We start from the raw sequence: 24,990 nt of genomic DNA, 5'->3' as shown, positions 1-24,990 counted from the left end.
GGGGCGGCGTCTGAGGCTGAGATTCGGGCTCCCAGCTGGAAGTTGGGGAGAGCCAGCGCCTCCCTCCGTTCAGTTCTATGGAACCGAAAGGGGAGAGGGAATTTTACCCCGAACATCTGTTGCTTGACAAAGAACTTCCCGGTCTTCTTAACCAGCCCGCCAGTCCCCAGCCCAGTCCGCCTGGGCCCGCCCCTCGCGACGAGATCGCGGGGAGGGGCCGAGGCGAAACCCGAGCCCTGCGCCCACCACCCGGGCGGGCGACGTGGCTCCGCGGCCCCGGCTTACCCCCGCAGCCCGGCGGCCAATGGGCGCGTGAGCAGGGCCGCCCGGTGCTCCCCTGCCCGCTGCCTGGGGCGCGCCCCTCCGCTCTGGCACGGGGCGGGCGCTGGCCGAGGGGCCGGCCCGTCCCCTCCCTCCTCGCGCTGGCCCCAGCCCAGCCGCCGCCGCCGCCGCCGCGCTCGCTTCGAGCACGCATTCCCGAGCCGCCGCTCTCATCGCTCGCTCGGTCCCTCCCCGCGGGCCGCTCTCCGCTCCCGACGATGGCGCGCGGCGGCCGCGGTCGCCACCTGGGGCTGGCCCTGGGGCTGCTGCTGGCGCTGGTGCTGGCGCCCCCGGCGCTGCGGGCCAAGCCCACGGTGCGCAAGGAGCGCGTGGTGCGGCCCGACTCGGAGCTGGGCGAGCGGCCGCCCGAGGACAACCAGAGCTTCCAATACGACCACGAGGCCTTCCTGGGCAAGGAGGACTCCAAGACCTTCGACCAGCTCACCTCGGAGGAGAGCAAGGAGAGGCTGGGGTGAGGCCACGCTCGGGGGCTCCGCAGGTGCCCGCGGGGCCACTCGCGCGGGAGCCGCGCGGACCGCCAGCCACAAAGCGAAAGAGAAATTGGGCGCCGGGACCCAAGGGCGGGGATCCGGCGGGCCCGGCGGCTGGGCTGGGGCAAAGTTGCCCGCGGACGCCGGGACCCTGCATGCTGATCGCCGCCGGGGCCGGGGTGGCTTCCCGCGGGGAGGCGAGAACGTGGCAGCGGTCGCGGGAGCCAGGACGGCCAGGGCCCGCCCCCTCCCCTGGGTTGCATCAGAAGGGAGGGGAGAGAGCGTACAAAAGAAAAATTTGTCCACGGTGGCCTTTTAGTGACATGAGTTCTTCCCCACCCTCCCGGTTTCTGTCTTCCCCCCGCATTCCAAGAGAGGAGGGCATGAGACACTGCTAAGGTCTCAAGGATTATCATTAAAGGGTAGAAGATGAAGGGGCAGCGGAGAGGGTTGATTCCTGGCCTGTGTCCCTGGGCCGAGACTGGGGTGTTCTTGCCTTCTGCTTAATCGCCCCAATATCGGAAGTAAGGGGTATAAAAATCCTGTTGTTCAGAAGGGAGGGGCATTTGGGGACGGGGGGTGGAAATGGAAACTGGTCCTCCTTTCTGTTTCCAGCAGTTTCTGATGGCAGCAGAGGCACCCAGTCTTTTGGCAGCTGGGGGCGAAAAGCTGGAGGGTGGTGTGGTGACAGGTTGTGAATTTCACTGTTGAAGGCAGTTGAGTCGGGAACCAAACCTGGGAAACAAAACTTGGGTACATCTCAGTGCACCCTCTCCGCAGCCCCTGGGGAGACACTTGAGCTTTGTGCAAAGGTATCTGGGAACCCTTCCACAGAGGAATCAGCAGTCAGCCTGATCCCAGATGGAGACCCGTCTAGGGAGGGTCCCAAGAGGCCTGCCTACTGGGCACCAGGCCTCCAGGAATCTGGTTCCTGGGGGTGGAGGGTCTTTCTGGCCTGTTACACAAAAAAAAGAACACAGCCATCCTTGTGCTGATGGGGGCTACCAAAGGCCAATGTGGTTGGTTAGAATATGAGGCTAAATTATACCTATTGTGTAGGTGCACCATCTGCCTGCTCTGATAAAAACATCTTTGAACTTCAAAGTCACCTCCCAACAGTCACCTTTTATTTTGCAGAGAAGTACTTTCTCTTCCAGTTTGGGCTTTAACAAAGGGAGCCATTGATGAGTTCAGTCCATTGTATTGCCTTGAGGCACTTGGAAGCTGATATATTCTGGGGCCCCGGGTGGCAGCCGTTTGTCACCAGGGAGGAGGAGGAGAGGTTTGAGGGATTGGAGTAGGGAACTCCACTTTTCAGTCGTAAGGCTTCCAGTTCAATGCCTTCATCATGATGAGTAAGAGAGCAAGTGGTGATGAGCAAGTGGTAATGGAGTTGGTCTCCATTTGACCCTTGTATGAACACCTTAGCTGCATTCATTTATTTTTTTTAATTTAATTTAATTTATTTTTTATACAGCAGGTTCTTATAAGTTATATATTTTATACATAATAGTGTATATATGTCAATCTGCATCCATTTATTCACGCAACAAACATTTGAATGGCTACTGTATTCCAGGTACCGTGTTAGATACCTGACAACTACAAAAATAAAACCTTACGTTCTAGGCCATAAAGTACTTATAATCATATGCGGAGGGCAGAGATTCAAGCAGATGCTACGCATAATTGCTGTGATGGTGGCATGTAAAAGCCACAATGACCGCATCTCGGAGAAAAGGAGCTCCCTAAGGCTTCGGGTTGGAGAAAGTAACTTGGGGGTTTGGGAAGTCACCTGACCAGAGCTTGTGGCACGACTCAGAGGTTACCAGGAGTATAAGCAGGGAAAGGCATACTGAAGAGAGAACAGCCTGCTTATACAGGTTTTGAAATCTGTTCTTGTGGATTCGGGGTGTTGGGACAGTAAAGGGACAGGGCAGGAAAAGTGGGAGGTGGGAGTGGCGAGGAGGCCAAGGGCAGAGCAGGAAGGACCTCTGTGAGGTGGAGATTAGACGTTATTCTGTACATGGTAGAAATGTCATCATCCCAAAAATTCATTAGGAAAGTTGGACTGGCAGTAGGGCAGAGAACATAACTGAGGCACGGATGGCAAGACCAGGGGCACAGGGTGGCCGTGAGCCCCTAAATCAGGCACAGCGGGAGAGGGTAAACCCAGAGCCACGTTGGAGGGGGAACTGGCAGCGCTTGCTTTTGGCTCAATGTCAGGGTGGGTGGGGGAGAGGAGGGGGCAGTCAAGGGTGGCATCCGTTTTCTGGCCTTGAGCCACTGGATGGGTAGTGGACACACCGCTCACCTATAAGGTAAATCTGGGCTAACTGCAGAGGAGGCTGGAGCGTTGGAAATGATGGGTGCGGTATGGGACTGGCAGAGCGTAAGAAGCCATTTCTCTGTCCACAGCTCCTGGTGCAACAGTCCCCTCCAAGTCCGGACTGCAGAGGCAGGAGCATGACTGGATCCAGGCAGCTTTGTCACCACCATCTGCCCATAGATTCTGAAAACATGACAGCTCTAAGGCCCCTGAAGACACACACAAAAAAAGTGGGGACCCAGAGGCTTCATGCAGTCACAAGTGTGCTGCGCAGTCTGAGAAAAAAATGTAAATTACTTGCCAACATTTAATATCAAAGCGATTTCACATACAGCCCCTGATTTCCGGCTTCTCTTGACACCCATGGCCCATTTTTCCATGAGTAAGTCATTGTCTGGAGCAGAGCTGGGCAGCCTTGTTGGCAGCTGTCAGGGGATCCCCGCGCTCCCAGGACGCTTTGCTTACTCCCGTTACCTGTTACCAGTTTGTTGAGTTCTCCATCCTCCTGTGGTGGGGATTGTCATCCTTAGTGAGGAAAGGCACACATTCTCTCCTCTACTCCTCACAACGTTCCTTGTAAAGTAGGTGTTCCATTTACAGATGGGGAAACTGAGACTCAGAGAGTCAAGTCAGTTGCCCAAGATCACACAGGACTAGGGTCCAGGTGTTCTGATTATAGCGTTTGGTTTATTTACATCATAGCCTCCTTTCCCTAGAGCTCATGTTTGATATTTTTAAAGAGAGAGGTTAAGATTATATATGCTTCCAACAGATATTTATTGAGCTCCCACTACGTGTCAGGCTGAGCTATGTCCTGGATATTTCTTTGGCATAGATTAGATGCTGTCCTTTCCAGAAAAAACAGGTTGTATACTGTCTGACGTGGTTTGGTCTTTGCTGGTTTGAGATTCTGCTTCTCAGTTGGCTTTGGATAACGATGGGCATGTCACCACTGTGTCCCCAGGACTGGAGCAGTGTCTGGCGCACAGTAGGTAGGCTGAACACTGCACTGTGTTGAAAGAATTCTGCTGTGTCTAGCTGTGATTTCCTGGAAGGAAGATACTTGAGGTTTAGTCTTTTGGTCTTGAGACCTGTTAAAATTGCAAATGAAGGGACAAGTCAAAGCTGTTAGTAAAGTTTACACCTTCCTGAGAAAGAGGAGCTTGGGCTACCCAGGTTCGGGTAGGAGGTGGAGATTTAAGTGCTAATGAATTCATTTCCATTTCTAATTGATCAAAGAGTAACTGCCGATTTGAACTTCTGTTCACAGTAAGAAAGATAAAATTCCAGCCCAAAGCAAAGAAACAAATCCCTAATTAGCCTGTATGACATCATCCCAGGTAAATGGATTACTAGGGTAAAACTTCCTTAAACATTGGAAATAGCTTGCAGGTGTCTTTGAAGTTTCCTTCAGGGATGGCATCCCTAGCTTGGGGCCCTTTGGCCTAGAGATGGACACTGTTGAGTTCCCAGCCTGAAGTTTGCTCTGGACAGGGGTTTGGGGTGCCTTAGTGAAGTCCAGTGGGGAATTGCTGGAACCTGGGCCAGCTGTGGAGCAGGAGATGCCAGTGGGCATAGGGGTCTTCACCCTAAGAGCAAGGGGTTGAGGCTCCTGCAGCTGCTTAGCTGGTCAAGTTTCTTGAATAAATGTCAAGGCTCTTTCATCCCTGACTGTTTTTTGTTTTTTTTTTTTGGCTGTGTTGGGTCTTCGTTGCTGCGCGCAGGCTTTCCCTAGTTGCGGTGAGCAGGGGCTACTGTTTGTTGCGGTGCACAGGCTTCTCATTGCAGTGGCTTCTCTTGTCGCAGAGCACGGGCTCTAGGCGCAAAGGCTCAGTAGTTGTGGTTCGCAGGCTCTAGAGCGCAAGCTCAGTAGTTGTGACACACGGGATTAGTTGCTCCGCGGCATGTGGGATCTTCCCGGACCATGGCTCGAACCCGTGTCCCCTGCATTGGCAGGTGGATTCTTAACCACTGCACCACCAGGGAAGCCCCTCATCCCTGACATTTTCTGCTACGTCCAAGATCTGGTCTCCTCCTGCTTTAAGTTTCAAGTCTTTGAATCCAAAGTGGTGAGATTAAAAAAAACAAAAAAACAAAAAAAACCCACTTATTTTTTGGTTGGTTTAGTTAGAATCTTCCATCTTTTTCATTGGGCTTAGAGCCAGAGGACATGGATTCTTACCCCAGTGGTACCAAATACTCCCTCATTGCTCTAAAATGAGGGAGTTAAGACTATATCAGGGAAGACTGCTAGGTTTCATCTTACAAATCAACTCACTCAGTTTCTGCAGAGCACTGTGTTGAGAAGGATTCTGAGGCCATATCAAGGTTTTTTATCAGGACAGAAGGGCCTGATCCACTAGTAGTGTCTGCCATTGGCATTAGGTGGTTGTGGGGAAGGCATATCATCCTTGGAAAAGATAAACTTCAAGATCCTTTCCAGCACCCTCGGATCATTGATTTTATTTTAGCATTTATGCATCTTAGATTCTGCAGGTGTTTGATCTCTTTCTGGAGCAGGATCACACAAGCTTTGATAATAGCCTTGTGGGTTTTTTTTTTAACTACAGGAAGATTGTCGATCGAATTGACAATGATGGGGATGGCTTTGTCACCACCGAGGAGCTGAAAACCTGGATCAAACGGGTGCAGAAAAGGTACATCTACGATAATGTCGCCAAAGTCTGGAAGGATTATGATCGGGACAAAGACGATAAAATTTCCTGGGAAGAATACAAACAAGCCACCTACGGTTACTACCTAGGTAAGAGGTGCTGCAAGAGCGATTACACAGCTGGGGCCTGTGTAACAAGCTTCTTGTGGGAAACTATACTGTCTCATCATATCTACCCCCTTTGGGGAGACGTCTCAACATCCTAAGTAAAAACTCCTTGTGTAACATCCTGCTCTGCTTACTAAGAATACACCAAGTTGCTTACTGTGAGTGAACTTGTAGGTGGAAGGGGGCAAGGGTCTAATAAAAAATAAACTACTCCCTAACCTGAGCTTACAGTCTCAGAGGTACACCCAGAGAACAAAGCAGAGAGGAGGCATGTTTTATGTTACAGTTTCAGAATGCTGCGGAGTTTCAGGTAGCAAGGACCGAGTAAGCTGGAACAGTCCAGGAAGGCTTCCTGGTGGAGGGTGGCTTGGGAACTGGGCCTTAAAGAATGGATTTGTATTTGGAGAGATAGAGACGGGTGGGGAAGGTGGGTTAGCTGGAGGGGCAAAGGTGCAGCAATGCATTCAGCAATGCCCTGGAGGGGCAGGGTTTGGACATAAGTCATGCTTGTTTTGGGGGAATGATGGAGGGGGTGTGTGCCCAGCACTGGGTGCAGACCCACTAGGTGCCTGGCAGAGCCGAGAGGGGACAGGCCTGAGGAGAACCAAAGACACATACACGCCCAGCCAGATGAAGAGAGGTCTTGAAAAGAGTTGAAGGGCCATTTAGAATAGATGTCCTGGGTACTAGGGAGCCTCTGTATGTTCTGGATCAAAGAATATAATGAAAGTAGGGTTCTGCAGAGAGAAGTATGGCATTAATATGGTCTCAAGCCTATGCTTTTCACCGCTTGCTGTAATGCCCCTAACAAGTCTTTAGGGCATGGACTGTATGGTGGTTTGGAGGGACAGACACTAGAGGCGTTCTGAAATAAAATGTTTCAAAGAACTCGATAGGTCAGGACCTTTTGTCTTCTATGTACCATTTGGTGTGAAGGAGGAGTGATGTGGGAGAAAACGCCTTAGCCGGTTTTCACGTTTCTGTGTACATCCTCCAGGAAACCCCACAGAGTTTCATGATACTTCAGATCATCACACCTTTAAAAAAATGCTGCCACGTGACGAGAGAAGGTTCAAGGCTGCAGACCTCGATGGTGACCAGACAGCCACCCGGGAGGAGTTCACCGCCTTTCTGCACCCTGAGGAGTTTGAGCATATGAAGGAAATTGTGGTTTTGGTAAGATAGAGAAAGAGCCTGCGCTGGCAAAAGACCAGGACGAAAGCTGCATGGAAACCTTGTCCCTTCCTGCAAAGTGAGAACGTTCTTCAGCCTGAAGGGCATGGGACAAGGACCCTGAAGTGGAATACACCGGAATACCTGTGTACCCAGGAGATCAGTCAGGGCAGGGTAGCTGCCGTAGCAAGTAGCCCCCAATCCCAGCCATTTAACACAATCAGAGGTTATATCCAGTCCCGGGCAGATGGTCCCGGCCAGGTGGATCTCCTGGGCAGTTCTTCTCCCGTGTTGTCAGGCTCCCAGTCTACTTCCATCTTGTCCTCCACCATCCTGTGGCTTTGAGGCCATCCTGGCCACTACCAGCTGGTAGATAGAAGAAGAGAAGGACCGAGGAGGAGGCATGGCCTGCCTTCACTCTTCCGAGGGCTCCTGCCACACATAACAAGGCAGGGGAATGCAGTCTAGATGTGTGCCCAGAAAGAACAAATGCGCTTAGTGAGCAACGAGCTAGCCTCTGTCCTATCTGAGGGAACAACAAAAAGACTCAGAAATGGAATGCATTGTACTGTTAAATCATATGGAAACTCAAAGTCGGACCATGCTTGGAAAGGATGCTCCCCTTGGAGTGTATTTGCTTTCCAGTGTCTTGTTGGGTCCCACCTGTCTTCATTTTCCACGACAGTAACATAAATGCCATCACCTGTTTTCAGGGCCGATCTCCCAAGGCAGTTCCAATTGTTTTGATGCTGGGAGACAACCAGCTCTGGACCCAGTCGTGGATGGGCTCACTCTTGCCTCATGCTTCATCCTTATGACCACAGTGACCCCAGGGACTGGGCAGTGGCTTTAAGAATCATTCCTTTTTACCACCCAACACCTACTTAATGATAGCTAGTCTGACACAAGACAGTGAAGATGGGGAAGTGGATTATGGGCTTCTGATTGGCTCTGTTCTCAGGTTGGCCATTTTCTCTGGGATGCCTTTGAGTTTCTGTGACATGGACAGTAGACTCATTTAATTAGCAAAAAACCTAGTTAAGAAGTCAAATGTATTGATACTAAATACACAACATAATACATTCGGAAGTCAGATATACTTTTAGTTTCTAATTGCCCAAAATAGTTCCATATTTTTCTGACACCAACTCGGTGTTCAGGGTCCAGTTAGCACTGGAATCTGTCTTGTGATCATTTTAGTCCAGTGGTTCTCAGGCTGGGTTCCTACCAGTACACAGAGATGATCTGGCCGGAGGGTGGAGACGGTTGACCTGGCAGGGCTTCCTGATATAATTAGAGTGCCTCTGGGCTTGTAGGTACATTTTCAGTTGCAGAGAGGGTGCTGCTTTTAAAATCCCCCGCTTTGCTTCCTAGGAGACTCTGGAGGACATCGACAAGAATGGGGATGGCTTTGTAGATCAGGATGAGTATATTGGTAAGTGCTGGCCTGGAGTCTTGCTCCAGTGTCCCAACTGGGCAGCGTCCTCCACCCACGTCTGGCTACTTTCCTCAGATGACTCTTTCAGCAGCAGCTGTAAGTCTGTAGGTGTCACTCCTGTTACTTCCCAGTGAGAGGGGCTTGTCACACCAGCCCTAGCGGTGCAGATTCAGGGAGGCATTCCTAGTGGAGAAGAGCCCAAAAGGCTGGCCGCACCCCAGGGCTGGCCAGCAGTTGATCCCTCGGCTCTGAGAGGTGCCCTTCATCACTCCGTGTAGTTCTACCTTTGCGAAATGGGACTGGAGATCCCAGAGATGTACAGTGAAGCTAGAGCAGACAGTCTCAGGGGACAGACTTTACAACACACTGTTAGCCAGCGGGGCCTAGAAACTGGGTGGACGGAGCTGTGGTCAACAGAACTGTTTACATGCCCGAGTTCTCTGCAGAAGGGCATTCCTTCTTAGGTAAATCCTTTTACAAAGCGCACGATTGCCCCATAGTATAGCCGTCTTACGCCTCTGGTTTTTGGTCTTTCATTGGGAGTACTGTTCCTAGTTTTTTGTTCTGAAGGGCTCCACTTAAGCAACATCAAGAAGTGTGTTTGCAGGTAACTGAGCCCTGGCTGAATGAGGCTCCAATTAGTGCCCCGGGTCAGACGCTGCCCAGGAGCCTTCCCAGCATGAAGGACTAGAGAAGGCGGCAGGGATATTTCCATTTGATCCTCAGCGGCTGCTACTTCAGTGCTTTGGCACGTGGCCCCAGCTGCAGGCCACCTTCTCGTGATAGCGCTTCTTTTCCCAAGTCTCAGTAAAGTAAAAGCTGGAAAATCATTTGAAGGATGGGATGGATATAATTTTTGTGCAGATTTTTTTTTTTTTTTTTTGCGGTACGTAGGCCTCTCACTGTTGTGGCCTCTCCCGTTGTGGAGCACAGGCTCCCGACGCGCAGGCTCAGCGGCCATGGCTCACGGGCCCAGCCGCTCTGCGGCATGTGGGATCTTCCCCGACCGGGGCACGAACCCGTGTCCCCTGCCTCGGCAGGCGGACTCTCAACCACTGCGCCACCTGGGAAGCCCATTGTGCAGGCAGTTAATTACCTTTCAACATAAAAGAAGAGCCCGTGTTGCCATCAGTCTCTGGTGTGTGGTTGTACTACTTTGCCACCCCATACAGAAGAATAAGTGCCTTCTGAATGAAGGGCAAAGTTTCTTCTAATCGTTTGGAATTATATTTGATCTGAAGAACCAAACGTTGTCCCCCTCTGCCTGTGGTAACAGATGGGCAGCTCTCGCCACAGTAATTAAAGCCATCTCGGTGGCACTACCTTTCTTTGTAGAATAACCAGTGCTGACAGCCCCGTCATCAGTGCAAGCAGCGAGCCTGCCTCAGGCCTGGTACACGTGCGTGTGCGGGAAGGTGCAGATCCCCGGACACCTTGACAGTGGTGGCGGAATTAGACTGACAGGGAAGGTTGACTGATTAAAACGATGTAGCACTTTTGATTAAAACTAGGTGCTCTCCCCACCCTCCTCCTGATCTGCATTGAAAGGGTGCAAAGTCAGGGGCAAACTCTTTGAGTGGCTTTGTCTAAAAGAAACATTCCGTTCTTTACACTGGCAGAGAGGGAGGTAGGCTCATTGTTCTTGAAAACTGAATTCTGAGTGACTTGGAGTCAGAGAGACCGGATGGCCAGATTTGTCTAGCAAGTGACTTCAATTTATGGAGGAGGCTTCTCGGCAGGCAGAGACCAGTGGAAACTGGTGGTGATGTAGCGTAGTGGGAAGAACACTGGAATTAAGAGTCCTGGCTTCTCCGCTTACTAGCTTTGAGACCCTGTGGGAGTCGTGTAATCACTCAGTATAAGCCCGTTTCCTTATCTGTAAAACGGGAAGACACAGCACCCAGGTTTCCAGGATGGTGTGGGTCTACCTGTAGTTGAACGCAGGGTCTTGCCTCTGTTTTTCCTTCGTTCACTACCCACTGTCTCTACCATCTGACATTTCCAAGCTGTTTCCATCAAAAGAGAAATTGCCCTCAGGGTATCTCTTTTCCAAGAAGATCTAGCAGCTTAGCAAACGATGGATAAACTTTGCCTTCTTTTTCCTTTCCCTGCCATTTTCTAAAATGAGGGTATTTATCTATCTTATAAAATTGCTATAAGGATGAAATCACATATATGTGAAAGCCCCCTGGAAATGATATAAACAACAATTGTAGTAAACACAGTGGTTAAGACTATGGGTTGGAAGCAGAGTGCCCATGTTCCTGTGTAGCCTACTACATTCTCATACTAGCTGTGGGTCCTTGGGTTAAGGCTGTGCCTTGGTGTTTTCATCGATAAAGTGGGAATAATGACACCTAACTTCATAGGATTGTAATGAAAAATCAAATTTCAAAAAGTATGTGCTTTACACAGCATCTGGACCATAGAAAGTGCTGTTATTGGTCATTGTTACTAGTTTTCACCTGTATAGTTCCAGGCTGGGTTGTAGAGGGCTTTCACATTTGACCTTCATAATAACCTTCTGAGTAGTAAGTTATTGTCTCCACTTTACAGACGAGGGACTGAACTAAGTCAAAAGCCAGGATTCATCTTCTGGCTGCCAAGCACAGTTCTTTCTCGCCCACCAAGCGGCCTTCATAGTGGATAAATCATTGCATTATTTACCCAAGAGACTGCCCCCAGGTGTCTGGTTAGGTCTCTAGATTGCTAGAGGTCAGGTTTTCTTGGACTTACCTTCCCACTTGTCTTTATAACCAAGAACAGCCTTTCCTTCCAGCTGATATGTTTTCCCACGAGGAGAATGGCCCTGAGCCAGACTGGGTGCTGTCAGAACGGGAGCAGTTTAATGAATTCCGAGATCTGAACAAGGACGGGAAGCTGGACAAAGATGAGATCCGCCACTGGATCCTCCCACAAGACTATGACCACGCACAGGCTGAGGCCAGGCACCTGGTGTATGAGTCGGACAAAAATAAGGTATTTCAGCGTCCTCTGGAATCATTCCTTGAAGGGAGACAGTTTACATAAGATTGGTTCTGTTTGCTTCTTTGATGTTTGCCTTGGCCCATGTGGCCGTGTCCTTATTGACTTCTCTCATTCCTGCCCTACATCAGAGACCTGTGAACTTCAGCCAACACCGTGATAACCCACGGTGAGCTCATTAGGCCCAGACATTCCTGTTCCTGGAGAGTCTGCTGTGGGGCACACTTAACGTTCACTGCCATCCCCTAGGGTCGCAGAACCGGTCACTGTGTTGGCTGTGGGCAGGCATGGATTTAAGAGGTGTGCCTTGTGTTGCCCTAGGACAAGCTTTTTCATCCATTCATTCAGTCAGCAGACACTCATCAGACATCTGCAGCATGTGAGGCAGAAGGAAGCCCATCACATTAAAGTCTCGGCATCCTCAGGCCAGCTCACCGTGCTGGCTCCGAGCCAATATCTATTGGTCAGTATCCAAATAAATAAATAAATGAGATTTAGAAAGAAGTCCTGCCTCTTCCCATTTTGATCACAGCTGCAAATTCTCGGGAGACAGTCAAGTTTTGCAGTCAAGCCATAAAAGGGAAGTAGAATTCTTCGGGGCCTGTCTTGGGAATGCCAGCATTGTGTGTAGACATAACTAGACTCCGGCTCCTCAATTCCTTGAGGACTTTTCTGATATATTTTAGCGCAGCTTTTGTAGCAGGAGGCTGTTCCAATTTGGGGTTTTGCAGGGCAGTGATGGTAGATGAAGGAGGTACCTAGTAGCTTATTATGAAATGTAATATTTTAAATGTTGCAGATCAATGAAATACCATGAGCTTCATGCTGTGATGACTCAGAGTGACCAGAGTTTCTGTGACAGAGCTCTTTTCTTTCTCCTACAGGATGAAAAGCTCACTAAAGAGGAGATCTTGGACAACTGGAACATGTTTGTTGGAAGTCAGGCTACTAATTATGGGGAAGATCTCACCAAAAACCATGATGAGCTTTGATGCACATTCACCATAATATGACAGACTGTCATAAGCTTTCTTTTATTGTCCTGGATAATTGCTATAATTATCTCATTTACAGCAGTTGTGTCCCCCCAAAAAGCAAGTTTATCACCTCAGATTGGGGTTAAAATTATTTTTTACTCAATAGTTGCTGGAAAATAGTCATCACTGATCTTTGAGTAAGGTTTCTGTCCAAACACATTAAAATCTTGGTAAATTACAGTGCTCTGTGGGGATACATTGCTAAAACATGACTTTTTAGCTTTTTCCATGAAATTTGAACTGAAGGGGAATAAAATTTGAAAAAGCCCTATTATTCAGAAGTTGGGTGAGCGGGGAGAGGGCATTATAGGGAGTGACTGCTATGTATTTTAACTGCAGAGTTTTTACATTTGCCACTGTTAAATAATTGGTGAGGGAAAATTCTGATTAAGCTTCAGTGGTATCTCATCCTACACAGGCTTCTTTCAGAGCAAGGCTGGTATTTCAGATTCTTCTTCTTGACTTTGTACTCTGAGCTGTTACTGTAAATGGCATATAAATCTCTGTGCATTCTTCTACATGGACCTGCTCATGTGCACAACAGATCCACCTGTCTTTGTTTTTTGTTTTGTCTTTGTTTTTTACAATAAGAAGCAGTTAAGAAAGGTTATGTGAAAAAGAAAGGAATTTTAAAGGTAGGGAGAAAAGATGAATGTCAGGCATTTGAAGAACTATAGGAAAATGGTAAACACTTTATCATACTTGAGAAATTTTTCTTGACATGTAAATGAAGCAGATCTGATCTTTGAAAAAGTGAATAGAAATCCAATCCATTTCCTTGCTGGTCTCTGATAGGAATAGGGAGTAGGGTCCTAGGAAAGCCTGCTTCGTGGAGCTCTGGAACCCATCTCATCCAGTCCTGGTGAATCCACAACCCTTGGACCTGCCCTGGGACCACTTACACCATGTAATTGACAAAGCAGGTTCCAAGCCACTGGCTGAACCGGAAGAAATAACTTTTACAGGTTGAACTTCCACCTTAGAAGGAGAAAGTGAATGAAATAAAGGATCCCTCTGAGGATTTTCTACTGTGTCCTGTGGTGTTTGACTTCATATGTACCATTTGTGACATTATTCACTGTTGATAGAGAATTTAACAGTGGGATGAGATGACATGAGTAAGATTATAAAAGTTTTGCATTTTAAAAATCCAACTATTAGAATATTCAGAACATATTCATATTTACTTATTTAATACATATATACTTCTCTATGCTAATTAGAGAACGTGCAGGTCATTTTAATGGTAAGACCTTTCAGAGACAGGTTTCAGTTGGAGGAAAATCTGGACTTCTTATCAAGGCCTAGGAGGCCCTATAGCAACTGGTCCCTTCCCAACTCATCAGCCCCACTCCCTTTCACCTCCCATAGCAGCCCCACTGACTTTCTGGTCCTCAAACACACCAAGTTCATTTCCAGGTTGGGCCCTTTGCACTTGCTATCCTTCTGATTTGGAACCCCCATCTCACACATACTGGGGTAACTCAAAACATGCTTCTTCAGCAGGACCTTCCCGACTCCATTATTTGTAGCAGTCCCATTTGAGTCCCCATCTCATTTCCCTGTTTTATTTTCTCCTTGGTATGTACCTATTGCCATTTATATTTGTCTCGTAGGGCTGCCATACAAATTACCACAAAAGAGGGTGGCTTTCAACAACAGAAACTCACAGTGCAGGCTGGAGTCTGAAATCAGGGTGTTGGCAGGACTGGGCTCCTGAATGCTCTAGGGGAGAATCCTTCCTTCCTTGCTTCTTCCTGCTTCCGGCTCCAGGCGTTCCTTGGCTGTGGCTGCATTACTCCACTCTGCCTCCATCTTACGGCCTTTTCTTCCTCTCTCTGTGTCTGTCTTCTGTGTGTCTCTTATAAGGACACTTGTCATTGGCTTTAGGGCCCACCTGGATAATCAAGGGTGATCTAATCCTAGATCCTAAATTACACCTGCAAAAAGCCATTTTTCCAAGTAAGCTCACATTCACGGGTTCCAGGAGTTAGGAGGTAGACATATCTTTTGGGGGTGCCACCATTCAACCAAACGTACCATTTGACACTATCTTGTTTGTATGTTGTCCATCTTCTCCGAGCTAGTACATAAGCTCTGTGACAACAAGAGCCTGAGTTGTCTAATTTACTGCTGCCTCCCAGGACCTAGAACTGTAGAGCCTAACCTACAATAACTACTCTGTAATTATTTGCTGAATGAATGAGAGGTTGTAGCTTTAATCAAAGAGAATACTCCTGGGGGGATACTACAAAAAAATTTTACAAAATAGCTAACATTCGCTGAATGAAAAGTAATTTGCCCAAGATTCCAGGCTGATTATATGGCAGGACCAGAACTCAAATCCAGGTGTTCCTTGCTCCCAAATCTCTGCAGTTTAACACTAAACTTTACTGCTCCAAATCTCTGAATCTATGTTCCCTTTATTTCTTTGCTCACCCACAGTAGATGTGGTCAAGAAAGGAGAATAACTCCTCTTACCTAGAAATAGGCTGACACATTTTTTTCAAGCAATGAGAACCTGTCTTTTAAAAAATGAGAAAATAATATAGTGTAACCCAATTATAAGCATAACACTTTTTTTTTTTTTTTTTTTTTTTTGCGGTACACGGGCCTCTCACTGTTGTGGCCTCTCCCGTTGCGGACGCACAGGCTCAGCGGCCGTGGCTCACGGGCCCAGCCGCTCCGCAGCATGTGGGATCTTTCCGGACTGGGGCACGAACCCGTGTCCCCTGCATCGGCAGGCGGACTCTCAACCACTGCGCCACCAGGGAAGCCCAAGCATAACACTTTTTAAAAGGTGCTAACGTTACTTTTCCCCCAAAAGGGAATACTGGTTAGTTTATTAAGTTATACATAGTAAGACATTAGATATATTTTGAGCACTAAGTTTTTCCTTTCAAGTCAGTGCACATAAGAAGAGAACCCTCAAAGAGACTAGTGCTTCTGGGGCTGAATTTAACACTATTTAAGGAAAGAAAACCTTAGCTAGGGGACATAGCTGTTAACATGGTGATTTGTAAAGCCTTAGATTTCTAATAGGGTCTGACTGTTTCAAGGAAAACATATTTTGTTTCTAGGTAACATTTCAAGTCTGATTATGAACAAATGCTACAAAATCGATCTGTAATGGGAAATACTGTTATGTCACAAAGCATTATTTATATGCTTAATGTGATTGAAAGCATTAATTGCTAGGAGCCAAAATCTGTCCAAGCAAAACATGAACACATATTTTGTACCTCTTGTCTCTTACTGTAGATTTTTGAACGAATTCGAGTGTAACAAAGATGTAGTTAGAAAATCTGCACACCTGAAGGTTTTCTTTATCCGCTTGGATTACTACTGTACTTGTTCCTTGTTAGCAAATGCAGGAGTCATATCTGCTCAGAAGTGCCCAGCAAACAACAGCTACATGCCTACTTGCTAGCAGCTCAGCAAAAACATCGTATGGCGTAAAGTGGTGAATGGCTGACTGGATTTTTTTAAAGTCTAGATTTATTTTGCCACCTTTGTAGTAAAATCTAGCTTCCTCCAAGTACATGCAACTAAAGATTTGGCTCTCTCTGTATTTTTTTTATTATTATTCTTTCTGTATTCTTTTTTTAAGATTTTTTTTCATGTAGACAATTTTTAAAGTCTTTATTGAATTTGTTACAATATTGTTTCTGTTTTATGTTTTGGTTTTTGGGCCCCGAGGCATGTGGGATCTTAGCTCCCGGACCAGGGATCAAACCCGCACCTCCCACATTGGAAGGCAAAGTCTCAACCGCTGGACGGTCAGGGAAGTCCCTCTTTCTGTATTCTTAAAACAAGTTCATAGCTCTAGAACTTCCCACTAAAAACCAATGAGCGTCATAACACCCACCACTTTGGCTCACATTCAAGTTTTAAAATTTTGAGCAGCGGGAAGATTGTGTCATCAGCACTTAAACTCATGAGATTTACATGAACTTGGAGCTATATCCAAAAATCCATCTGCACTCTCAATTCTGGTCAGTTCCAGGGTCTGGGTCTGGGGAAACACTCAAACTGGATTTGAGGTAGTTACAAAGATGAGGTAAGTAATGCACATGCAAGAACTGCAAGGACTGAGTTTTCCCTGATGACCTTCCTCAGGTGGTCAAATGCCAGAAGTCAGATAGATCAATGCCTGCCAACACCAGGCTGCTGGTTAGTGGTCTTGCCAAGATTTAGAATTCTTGTGTGAAGTGCTTTAAAACCTGAAAACTGATCTATTATTGGGTGAAACTGAATGGATTAAATGACAAAGGAATAGCTTTTTATTTTTTATAAATTTATTTATTTTTGGCTGTGTTGGGTCTTCGTTGCTACGTGTGGGCTTTTCTCTAGTTGCGGAGAACGGGGGTTACTCTTCGTTGTAGTGCTCAGCCTTCTCATTGTGGTGGCTTCTCTTGTTGTGGAGCACAGGCTCTAGGCACACGGGCTTCAGTAGTTGTGGCTCGCGGGCTCTAGAGCGCAGGCTCAGTAGTTGCGGTGCACAGGCTTAGTTGCTCCGTGGCATGTGGGATCTTCCTGGACCAGGGCTCAAACCCGTGTCCCCTGCATTGGCAGGCGGATTCTTAACCACTGCATCACCACGGAAGCCCAGGAATAGCTTTTAATGTTGTTTTTGTCACGGTCAGGGTATTTAAAGCTAGTTATATGTGGTAGGGATTTGGAATGTAATTCAAAAGCAGATCAAAGACTCTCTGCACATTCAAAAACATTCAGAGACCCAGCTGGGAAAGGTTATATTTTCAGAGGAGGAAACTGAGGCCCAGGGAAATTAAGCCTGTGCTTTTCCCTTTCTCAGGACTGAGGCAGAGGTTGGACTAGAACACCTTCGCCGACTCCAGATGTTCCCTTTAAAGCCTTAACGTTCTCATCTGAAAAATGGCCACAATAACTCTTACCTTGTAGAAGAGAAATAGGATGAATTAAGGTAACGAACATAAAGCATTTTGTGTGGTCAGTGCTCAGGAAATGGTAACCATTTTTATTATTACACCAAAATAAGGTCCTTACGTATTTCAGCATCAAAGATTTTGTTTATTTGTGGTTCATTTTAGATTTCCACATGTGGCATTAGTGACTGATGGAGGTTGTGGATTTATCAGAAAATTGTCAAAGGTGTTTGTTGTTTTAAATATATGAAAGTTTTGTGTTTTTTTTAAGGTTCACAACTTAAAAATAAAAGAGTTCACATGGTTATTAAGTATAAGAAGCTGAGGACATTTAATGACTCACATCAGATTAGCGGTCCTAAGCCACAGCAAGTATGTGGCCGTGCTGCTAAGATATTTGAGATAAAGAAAGATGCCCATAGAGAGCACACCCAGGTGACTTGAGAGTCAGACCCACTCACTAGCTGGACGACTTTAGGCCAATTACTTCCACTCTGCAAGCCTCCTTTTCCTCTTCTGTAAAAGGAGGCAAGAGCAGCACCAGCCCAGCTGGGTGGTTGTGGGGGGCTCAGTGAGGCCCTGAGTGTGAAGCACTTTGCCCAGGCCTGACGCAAGGAGACGCTTGATCGGTGGAGCTAGGTGACTCTCATAAAGGGTAAAAAATACCCTCTCCTAAGGGTGAAAAGACATGCTAAGGAATAAAAAGAAACCATCTGGAGAATGAAATATTGCCATTTGCAGCAACATAGATGGACCTAGAGAATATTATACTTAGCGAAGTAAGGCAGACAGAGAAAGACAAATATTATTTGGTATCACTTAATAGTGGAATCTAAAAAATAATACAAATGAATCTGTATACAAAACAGAAACAGACTCACAGACATAGAAGACAAACTTTTGGTTACCAAAGGGGAAAGGGAGGGGGTAGGGATAAATTAGGAGTATAGGCTTAACAGATACAAACTACTCTACGTAAAATAGATAAGCGACAAGGATTTACTGTATAGCACCAGGAATTATATTCAATATCTTGTACTAACCTAAATGGAAAATAATCTGAAAAAATATGTATAACTGGATCACTTTGCTGTACACCTAAAACTAACACAACATTGTAAATCAGCTATGCTTAGATTTAAAAAAAAAAGAAATTGTTTAGAGGATCATCTGCACTTTATTTTCTGGCAGGTGCGATTCCCATACAAACCTTCACACTGGAGCCGGGCTCATCAGCCACAGGAAGCCCCGCCGGAAGTCTTCAGGAAGGCCCACCGGCTTGCTGATGGCTGGATTCACAAAGACGTGGACTGAAGACCCAGTGGTACAGGCCAAAGCGGCAAACTGCGCCAGCTTGGGGTGGCCAAAGAAAAAGCCATCACTGAGGTGCCGGAGATCGACGGAAGGTGGCTCCTTGGTGGGCTTGGGGGGAAACAGAGCAAGGCGGTAATGCACGCTGGAATGACCAACTTTCTCCATGACCAACACAGCCACTGGGATCTGAGGAAAGCCGACCGGCGAGTGGAAGGTGCACTGATTGGTCACTATGAACCCCACCATGGGGGACATCAGCAAGCCCGTTTTCAGGCCGCAATATCTGGAAAGTTACATCACAATGCTGATTCTGTATATAACATTGTATATATTGTATACATTTAATATACTAACAGTTGTTATACATTGTATAACATTGTGTAACATTTATTATACAATTGTATATACATTGTGTATACATTGTATAACATTTAATATACTAACAGTTCACAGATATGGTAAGTTCTCATTAAACATTGGCTATTATTATTATTGCATCCATCTTGTCCTCGCTTCTCATGGTAAAAAATCAGGTACTTTTGTGTAAATGAAAGAGAATTATTGTGTCTCTTATATCGGCTACTAGATTGTAATCTCTTTAAGGACAAGGGCTTTGTCTTGTTTCTGAAGTTTGTTGACGAGAAATAAGGCTGTGCTTGAGATAAACGTGGAGGTTGAGCAGAATCGGAAATAAAATCATCATATGCTGAGTTACAGTTTCTTCCCTCCTCTCCAAAGAGGCCTCCTTGTGATTTAAAAATTTTAATCACATAGTCTTATTGTCTTCTTTTTTTTTTGAGAAAGTTAAGACTGAATGTGAGAATTCACTGTAAGGAAACAATTGTGGGTTGTACTAAGTTCGACTATAAAGCTGCTCACTGAACCATGGTTCACAGAAACAAGCTACAAGTCTCCATCCAGGGAGGGCACCATGGGTGCCTGTGGCTGGCTACCTGAGCATCCACTGATGTCACCCATCATGACATTAGATACATTCATTTACTGACATGGAAATCTGCCCAGTGAAAAAGATCACATTACGGAACAGTGTGTACCATTCCATCTCGTTTGTTATTATAAGAATATACTGGTTTACGTCCTTATTGCTTAGAAAAAACTTTGAAAGGATAGCCTCCCAAATGGTTTCAGTAGTTATCTAGCAGTAGAATTTTGGATATTTTTTTTCTTCTTTTTGCCTCTATGAATTTTCCAGAATGAATATGATTTGCCTTTGAAATTAAAAAAACAAAGTGTTTTTTTTTGTTGTTGTTGTTTTTGCGGTACGCGGGCCTCTCGCTGTTGTGGCCTCTCCCGTTGTGGAGCACAGGCTCCGGACGCGCAGGCTCCGTGGCATGTGGGATCTTCCCGGACCGGGGCATGAACCCGTGTCCCCTACATCGGCAGGCAGACTCTCAATCACTGCGCCACCAGGGAAGCCCCAATGTTATTTTTTTTTTTAATGTCTGAATATGAATTTCATTAAAGCACTGGAGAGAGAAGCAGACTGGAGAAGCAAGGCTCCTTCTTCTGCCCGTTGGAATCCTGCCCCTGGCTGCCCTCCCTGAGAAGCCTCCCTCCTGAGCAAGTGAGAAGGAAAAGGGAACAGGAAAAGAAATCCCTGCTCTTCAGTGTGACTCCGAGATCCAGTGAGAACCAAATTCTCCCATTTTCATTTCCCATGCTTCTTTGCTGCAATTGCTTTCCTAGTGCTCTGCCAGCTTTTCCTCATTCTCTTAAGGCACTGACAGTAAAGACATAGTGCCTCTTCCCACCAGGGGTACAGTATGTCCTGAGCTCCCTGTAACTCTGAGCCAGGCCACGAGACCTTTAAATAATTAAAATGCAGGAGGACTTTTAAACGATGCCATCGATGAGCACCTGGTCACCAGGGCTGTGCTGGATCCTTTACATTTTGTATTCAGTCTTCAAAACCATCCTGCAAGGTAGGTCTCATTTTCCCCATTTTACAAGAAAGAAAGTAAAGCAGGGAGGCTGAAGAAATTTTCCAAAGGCATGCATGCAGTAAGTGGTGGTCTAGGCCCAAACCTCAGGCTCTCTACAGACAAAGTTCACATTTTCTCCTTCATTCTGGCTTACTAGGTAAAGCCAAAATCTACATTTTAGTCCAGTGAAGGAACTGCATCTTCTTTAAGTGTTCCTGTGACTTTAAGAATTACATTTTCTTGGACTTCCGTGGAGGCGCAGTGGTTAAGAATCCGCCTGCCAATGCAGGGGACACGGGTTCGAGCCCTGGCCCTGGAATATCCCACATACCACGGAGCAACTAAGCCGGTGTGCCACAACTACTGAGCCTGCGCTCTAGAGACCGCGAGCCACAGTTACTGAAGCCCGTGCACCTAGAGCCCGTGTGCCTAGAGCCTGTGCTCCGCAACAAGAGAAGCCACCACAATGAGAAACCTGCGCACCGCAACAAAGATTAGCCCCCGCTCGCCACAACCAGAGAAAGCCCGTGCACAGCAACAAAAACCCAACGCAGCCAATAAATAATTTTTTTTTTTTTAAAAAGCAAAGGTTAAAGTCAAAGAAACAGATCCAAGGTGGAGTCTGATTTAGCTCTTCCCTGTGCCAATCCAAGAGACAACACAAATCCCAGATGGCTGGAATGCAGACTGCCAGGGGAGGCTGGGGAGGAAGCAGGAGCCAGACTGGGGAGGGTCTCGGTAAGGAATTTGGGTTTTATCCTGGGGCCCTGGGAAGCCACTGCAGGCAGGGGAGAGGCAAGATCAAATTTATTTAGTAAAACTGTTGCAGGAAAGGGGACCCCTTCCAGGCCCCAAGAGTGGTCTCTTGTCTGACACTTGGAAATGAATTGTCCGAGGAGACACACATGCTGACAAAGGAATCGACTTTATTGGAAAGGGGCCCCCAAGGTGGAGAGCAGTAGTATAAGGGAACCCAGGAGAACTGCTCTGCCACGTGGCTCGCAGTGTCAGGTTCTATGGTGATGGGGTTAGTTTCCAGGTTGTCTCTGGCGAAGCACTCTGACTCAGGGTGCTTCCTGGTGGCGCGCACATCACTCAGCCAAGATGGATTCCAGTGAGCAGGATTCTGGGAGGCTGGCAGGACATATGGACTGGAGTCTCCTCTCTCCTATTGACCTTTCCCAAATTCTTCCATTTGGTTGTTGACCTCCTGTTGTAAGATGACTCACGCAAGGGGTTACTATAGTGCCTGGCCAGGACAGGCAGTTTCAGTCAGTGGTTCCCCTAACAACACTGTGGCTTCGAATTGAACAATGGGTTAGATGGAAACAATAATGTGTGCAGGAGAATAATTAGGTAACTACATAGTTCTGGCAGAAATGATGGTCTCTGGGACTAGAATGGTGACAGCAGAGATGGAGAAAACTAGATGGAATCAAGAGAGATTTTTCATAAGCTGTGATGATGAATCAGAATGAAGGAGACCAAAGAGTCCAGGGCCACACATCTAGAGGACTTAATGATGAGATCATTTGTGGAAAGAGGAAATGGGGAGAAGCAGCTTGGGGTGAAGGTGAGGAAAGTGATGAGTGCTGCTTTGAACAGGTTGAGCTGAGGTGCCTGTGAGACCCTAAGAAGAGGTGCACAGTAGGGATAATAACACCCCTAGCTAAGATTTACTTAGCCCTGTACTACACGCGAGGCCTTCTCTTAAGTACCCAAACTGGATTATCTATCAAGAGGCATCTGGGTCTCTGGGGCTAATGCTCAGAAAGAGGTGCGAGCTAGACACAGGAGTTGAGCTCAGATCTAACGTCAGGGTCTAGGCAGTGAGGGCGAAGAGCTGAAGCCACTGGTGTAACACACTTGGTGTGGCAGGGCCAGGGGGAGCTGGAAAGCAAATGCCCAGTCTGACCCCGCACAAATTCAGACTTTTAAAAAAATACTGGCATGAAAAAGAAAGGGCAAGCCCCAAATGGAGTCACTTGCCCCCTCAGACAGCAAACCAAGACTTAATTGCAGTTTCAATCCCTCCTAGAAATGCGACCTTTGAAACAGTCAATCTGAAACAATCTATGGGAACAAGGTTATCTGCCTGATAAAGACACCTGCCATTCCCCTCCCCCCAAAGAAGACAGTCTGGCCTGAAACACCCCTTTCTTTTCTCCTGCTAATACCTTCCTGACCCACCCTCCTTTCACCTATAAAAACCTTTCACTTTGTACAACTCCTCAGAGCGCCCTTCTATTTAACTAGATGGGATGAATAAAGCCAATTAGATCTTCAAATTTACTCAGTTGAATTTCGTTTTTCTAACACTGGTCAGACTAAGTAAAGCTCATGTGTGGCCTGCCTGGATTTGTCTTTCTGGTCCCCAGTTTGTGACCCCTCGTAATTAAACCAGGGGACAGGGAGGGATGGCCTAAAAGAGGATATAGAAGAGGGTGAAATCAATCCCAGAGTTTCAGCCTAACACGCAAAAAGCCGGCTTTGAATAAGCTCCCAACTGATATTTCTTAGGATGCAACAAGCGACTGATAAAGTGTCTGATTCTAATGCTGCCTAATAATTAAGTGAGGTGAATGCCTATCTTCTATGCTTTCTTACACCTGGTTTAGTAAACTTTAGCATAAAGGGACGTTTGAGCTGGAAGACCCCTTGGGGCTCACTTCGTACAGGGGCTCTCCAACACTGGTGGGCGGATCAGAATCTCCTGGGGAACCTGCAAAATGTCCAGACCCCCAGGATCCTCCCAGACCTTCTGAATCAATGTACAAGGAGGGCCCCAGGCACCCTGATTTTAACAAGGTCCCAGGTAATTCTGATGACCACACCTAGCATAGGAGTTGTTCCTCTAGGTCTACCCTCTCAGATAAGGAAACAGCCCAGAGAGATGAAGTAAGTTGCTCACCTGCACGCGGCTAGAGAGGGGCAGGGTCTGTCCACACTCTGCCGGTCACTCCAGCCCTTTCCATTAACCTCCCCATCCCCAAACTCAGGCCCAGCCCAGGCTTGGAGATCAGTGGGTCTCTGGGGCATTCACAACTCAGAATCAGATCTGCAGTGTTCATGATCTCACCCTGATTTTGCACCCAACTCCAACAACTGCGTTTGATCTTATCTTACTCCCACTCCCCAAGCTCCTTCCTTGGGTCTGTTACTATGTTCTGCCTTGACCCCAGGGCTGAGGCCCTGCCTTGGTGCCTTCCCACCCCTGGCTGCCTCTGGAGCAGGAGGCGTGCACACAAGAGGGACACGGTGCCTCTGGGTCGGTGTGAGGAGACAGTCCTGTTGCATCCTGAGGTCTGGAGAGAAGTGCCTGTCAGATGGTAGGAGGCCAGGGGGCATATGGCACAAGTACACCTTTCAGAGGGGTGAGGCTATTTTTGTCACTTGCTATAAATAGCATACGATGGGCCACGGCTTGTGGTCAGTTACATGGCATGCCAAGGCAGGATTCTGGCAGGAAATCCATCCCCACACTACCTGAAACTAAGAATAAGCACAAGCTGGGCAGCATGACCGCATGACTGTGCTGAGTCCTCAAGGAGCATCACATGAGCAGCTGAAGGGAAACTCAGGCCTTGAGAGTCTGCACAGGAGGCCCCTGCCTGGGTGGTGTTAGGAGGTTATGTGGTTACAAGGAGAAATACATAAACATTTAGAAGTACAGACCTGGGGAGAAAATGCCTTAAATGTGAGCATGTATAAAGTTAAAAGATTAAGATGATGAAGCTAACACTTAGGAATATACTCTGTGTATCTTTATATAAATAATTTATCGGGCTTCCCTGGTGGCGCAGTGGTTGAGAGTCCGCCTGCCGATGCAGGGGACACGGGTTCGTGCCCCGGTCGGGGAAGATCCCACATGCCGCAGAGCTGCTAGGCCCGTGAGCCATGGCCGCTGAGCCTGCGCGTCCGGAGCCTATGCTCCGCAACGGGAGAGGCCACAACAGTGAGAGGCCCGCGTACCGCAAAAAAAAAAAAAAAATTTATCTTCAGTCAAGCCTTTGGATATTGCCTTTACAGAATGATTTTGGTCTACAAGGGCTAATTGAAGTTAATTGTATGCAAGTCCCCACGTCAGCCATTTCTGTTGACCTTGGTCTGCAATATAAAATACTGGTTAAGAGCTAAAGTCATTAGACCTGGGTTTGAATCCTGGCCCCGATGCTGTTGGACTTCAGTGAGTCACTCAACATCCTAGAGCCTCAGTTTTTCTCAGCTCTAAAATGAAGACAGTAGCACAGACATGATAGGATTTTTGTGA

The 24,990-nt window shown here is 47.1% G+C and overlaps 1 protein-coding gene and 1 long non-coding RNA gene across 2 annotated transcripts; both read left to right on the top strand.

Annotated features, from left to right (window-relative positions):
• The first annotated feature begins 226 nt into the window (after window positions 1–226).
• On the top strand, window positions 227–13,589 carry RCN1 (reticulocalbin 1). Its single transcript, XM_004263960.2, has 6 exons — window positions 227–793; window positions 5,712–5,905; window positions 6,921–7,099; window positions 8,471–8,531; window positions 11,314–11,513; window positions 12,404–13,589. The coding sequence occupies exons 1-6, from the start codon at window positions 540–542 to the stop codon at window positions 12,509–12,511; spliced, it is 996 nt and encodes a 331-aa protein (XP_004264008.1). The 5' UTR covers window positions 227–539; the 3' UTR covers window positions 12,512–13,589.
• Window positions 13,590–17,337: 3,748 nt separating this feature from the next.
• On the top strand, window positions 17,338–19,272 carry LOC125965282 (uncharacterized). The gene is made up of 2 exons (XR_007478996.1): window positions 17,338–17,501; window positions 18,655–19,272. It is a non-coding gene; the product is annotated as an uncharacterized LOC125965282 (long non-coding RNA).
• Window positions 19,273–24,990: the final 5,718 nt, after the last annotated feature.

This window comes from Orcinus orca, chromosome 8 (genome assembly GCF_937001465.1).
Source record: "Orcinus orca chromosome 8, mOrcOrc1.1, whole genome shotgun sequence".
NCBI classification, from domain to species: domain Eukaryota; kingdom Metazoa; phylum Chordata; class Mammalia; order Artiodactyla; family Delphinidae; genus Orcinus; species Orcinus orca.
Note: the sequence above shows the minus strand (reverse complement) of the source record. Positions and strands in the feature narration are given on the sequence as shown.

Bases quoted from the DNA above. Each gene is read 5' to 3' on its own strand.
- RCN1 (XM_004263960.2), top strand. From the start codon at position 540: ATGGCGCGCGGCGGCCGCGGTCGCCACCTGGGGCTGGCCCTGGGGCTG. The intron at 7,100-8,470 runs GTAAGATAGAGA...TTTGCTTCCTAG, and splicing joins TGAAGGAAATTGTGGTTTTG to GAGACTCTGGAGGACATCGA. The intron at 8,532-11,313 runs GTAAGTGCTGGC...CTTTCCTTCCAG, and splicing joins AGATCAGGATGAGTATATTG to CTGATATGTTTTCCCACGAG.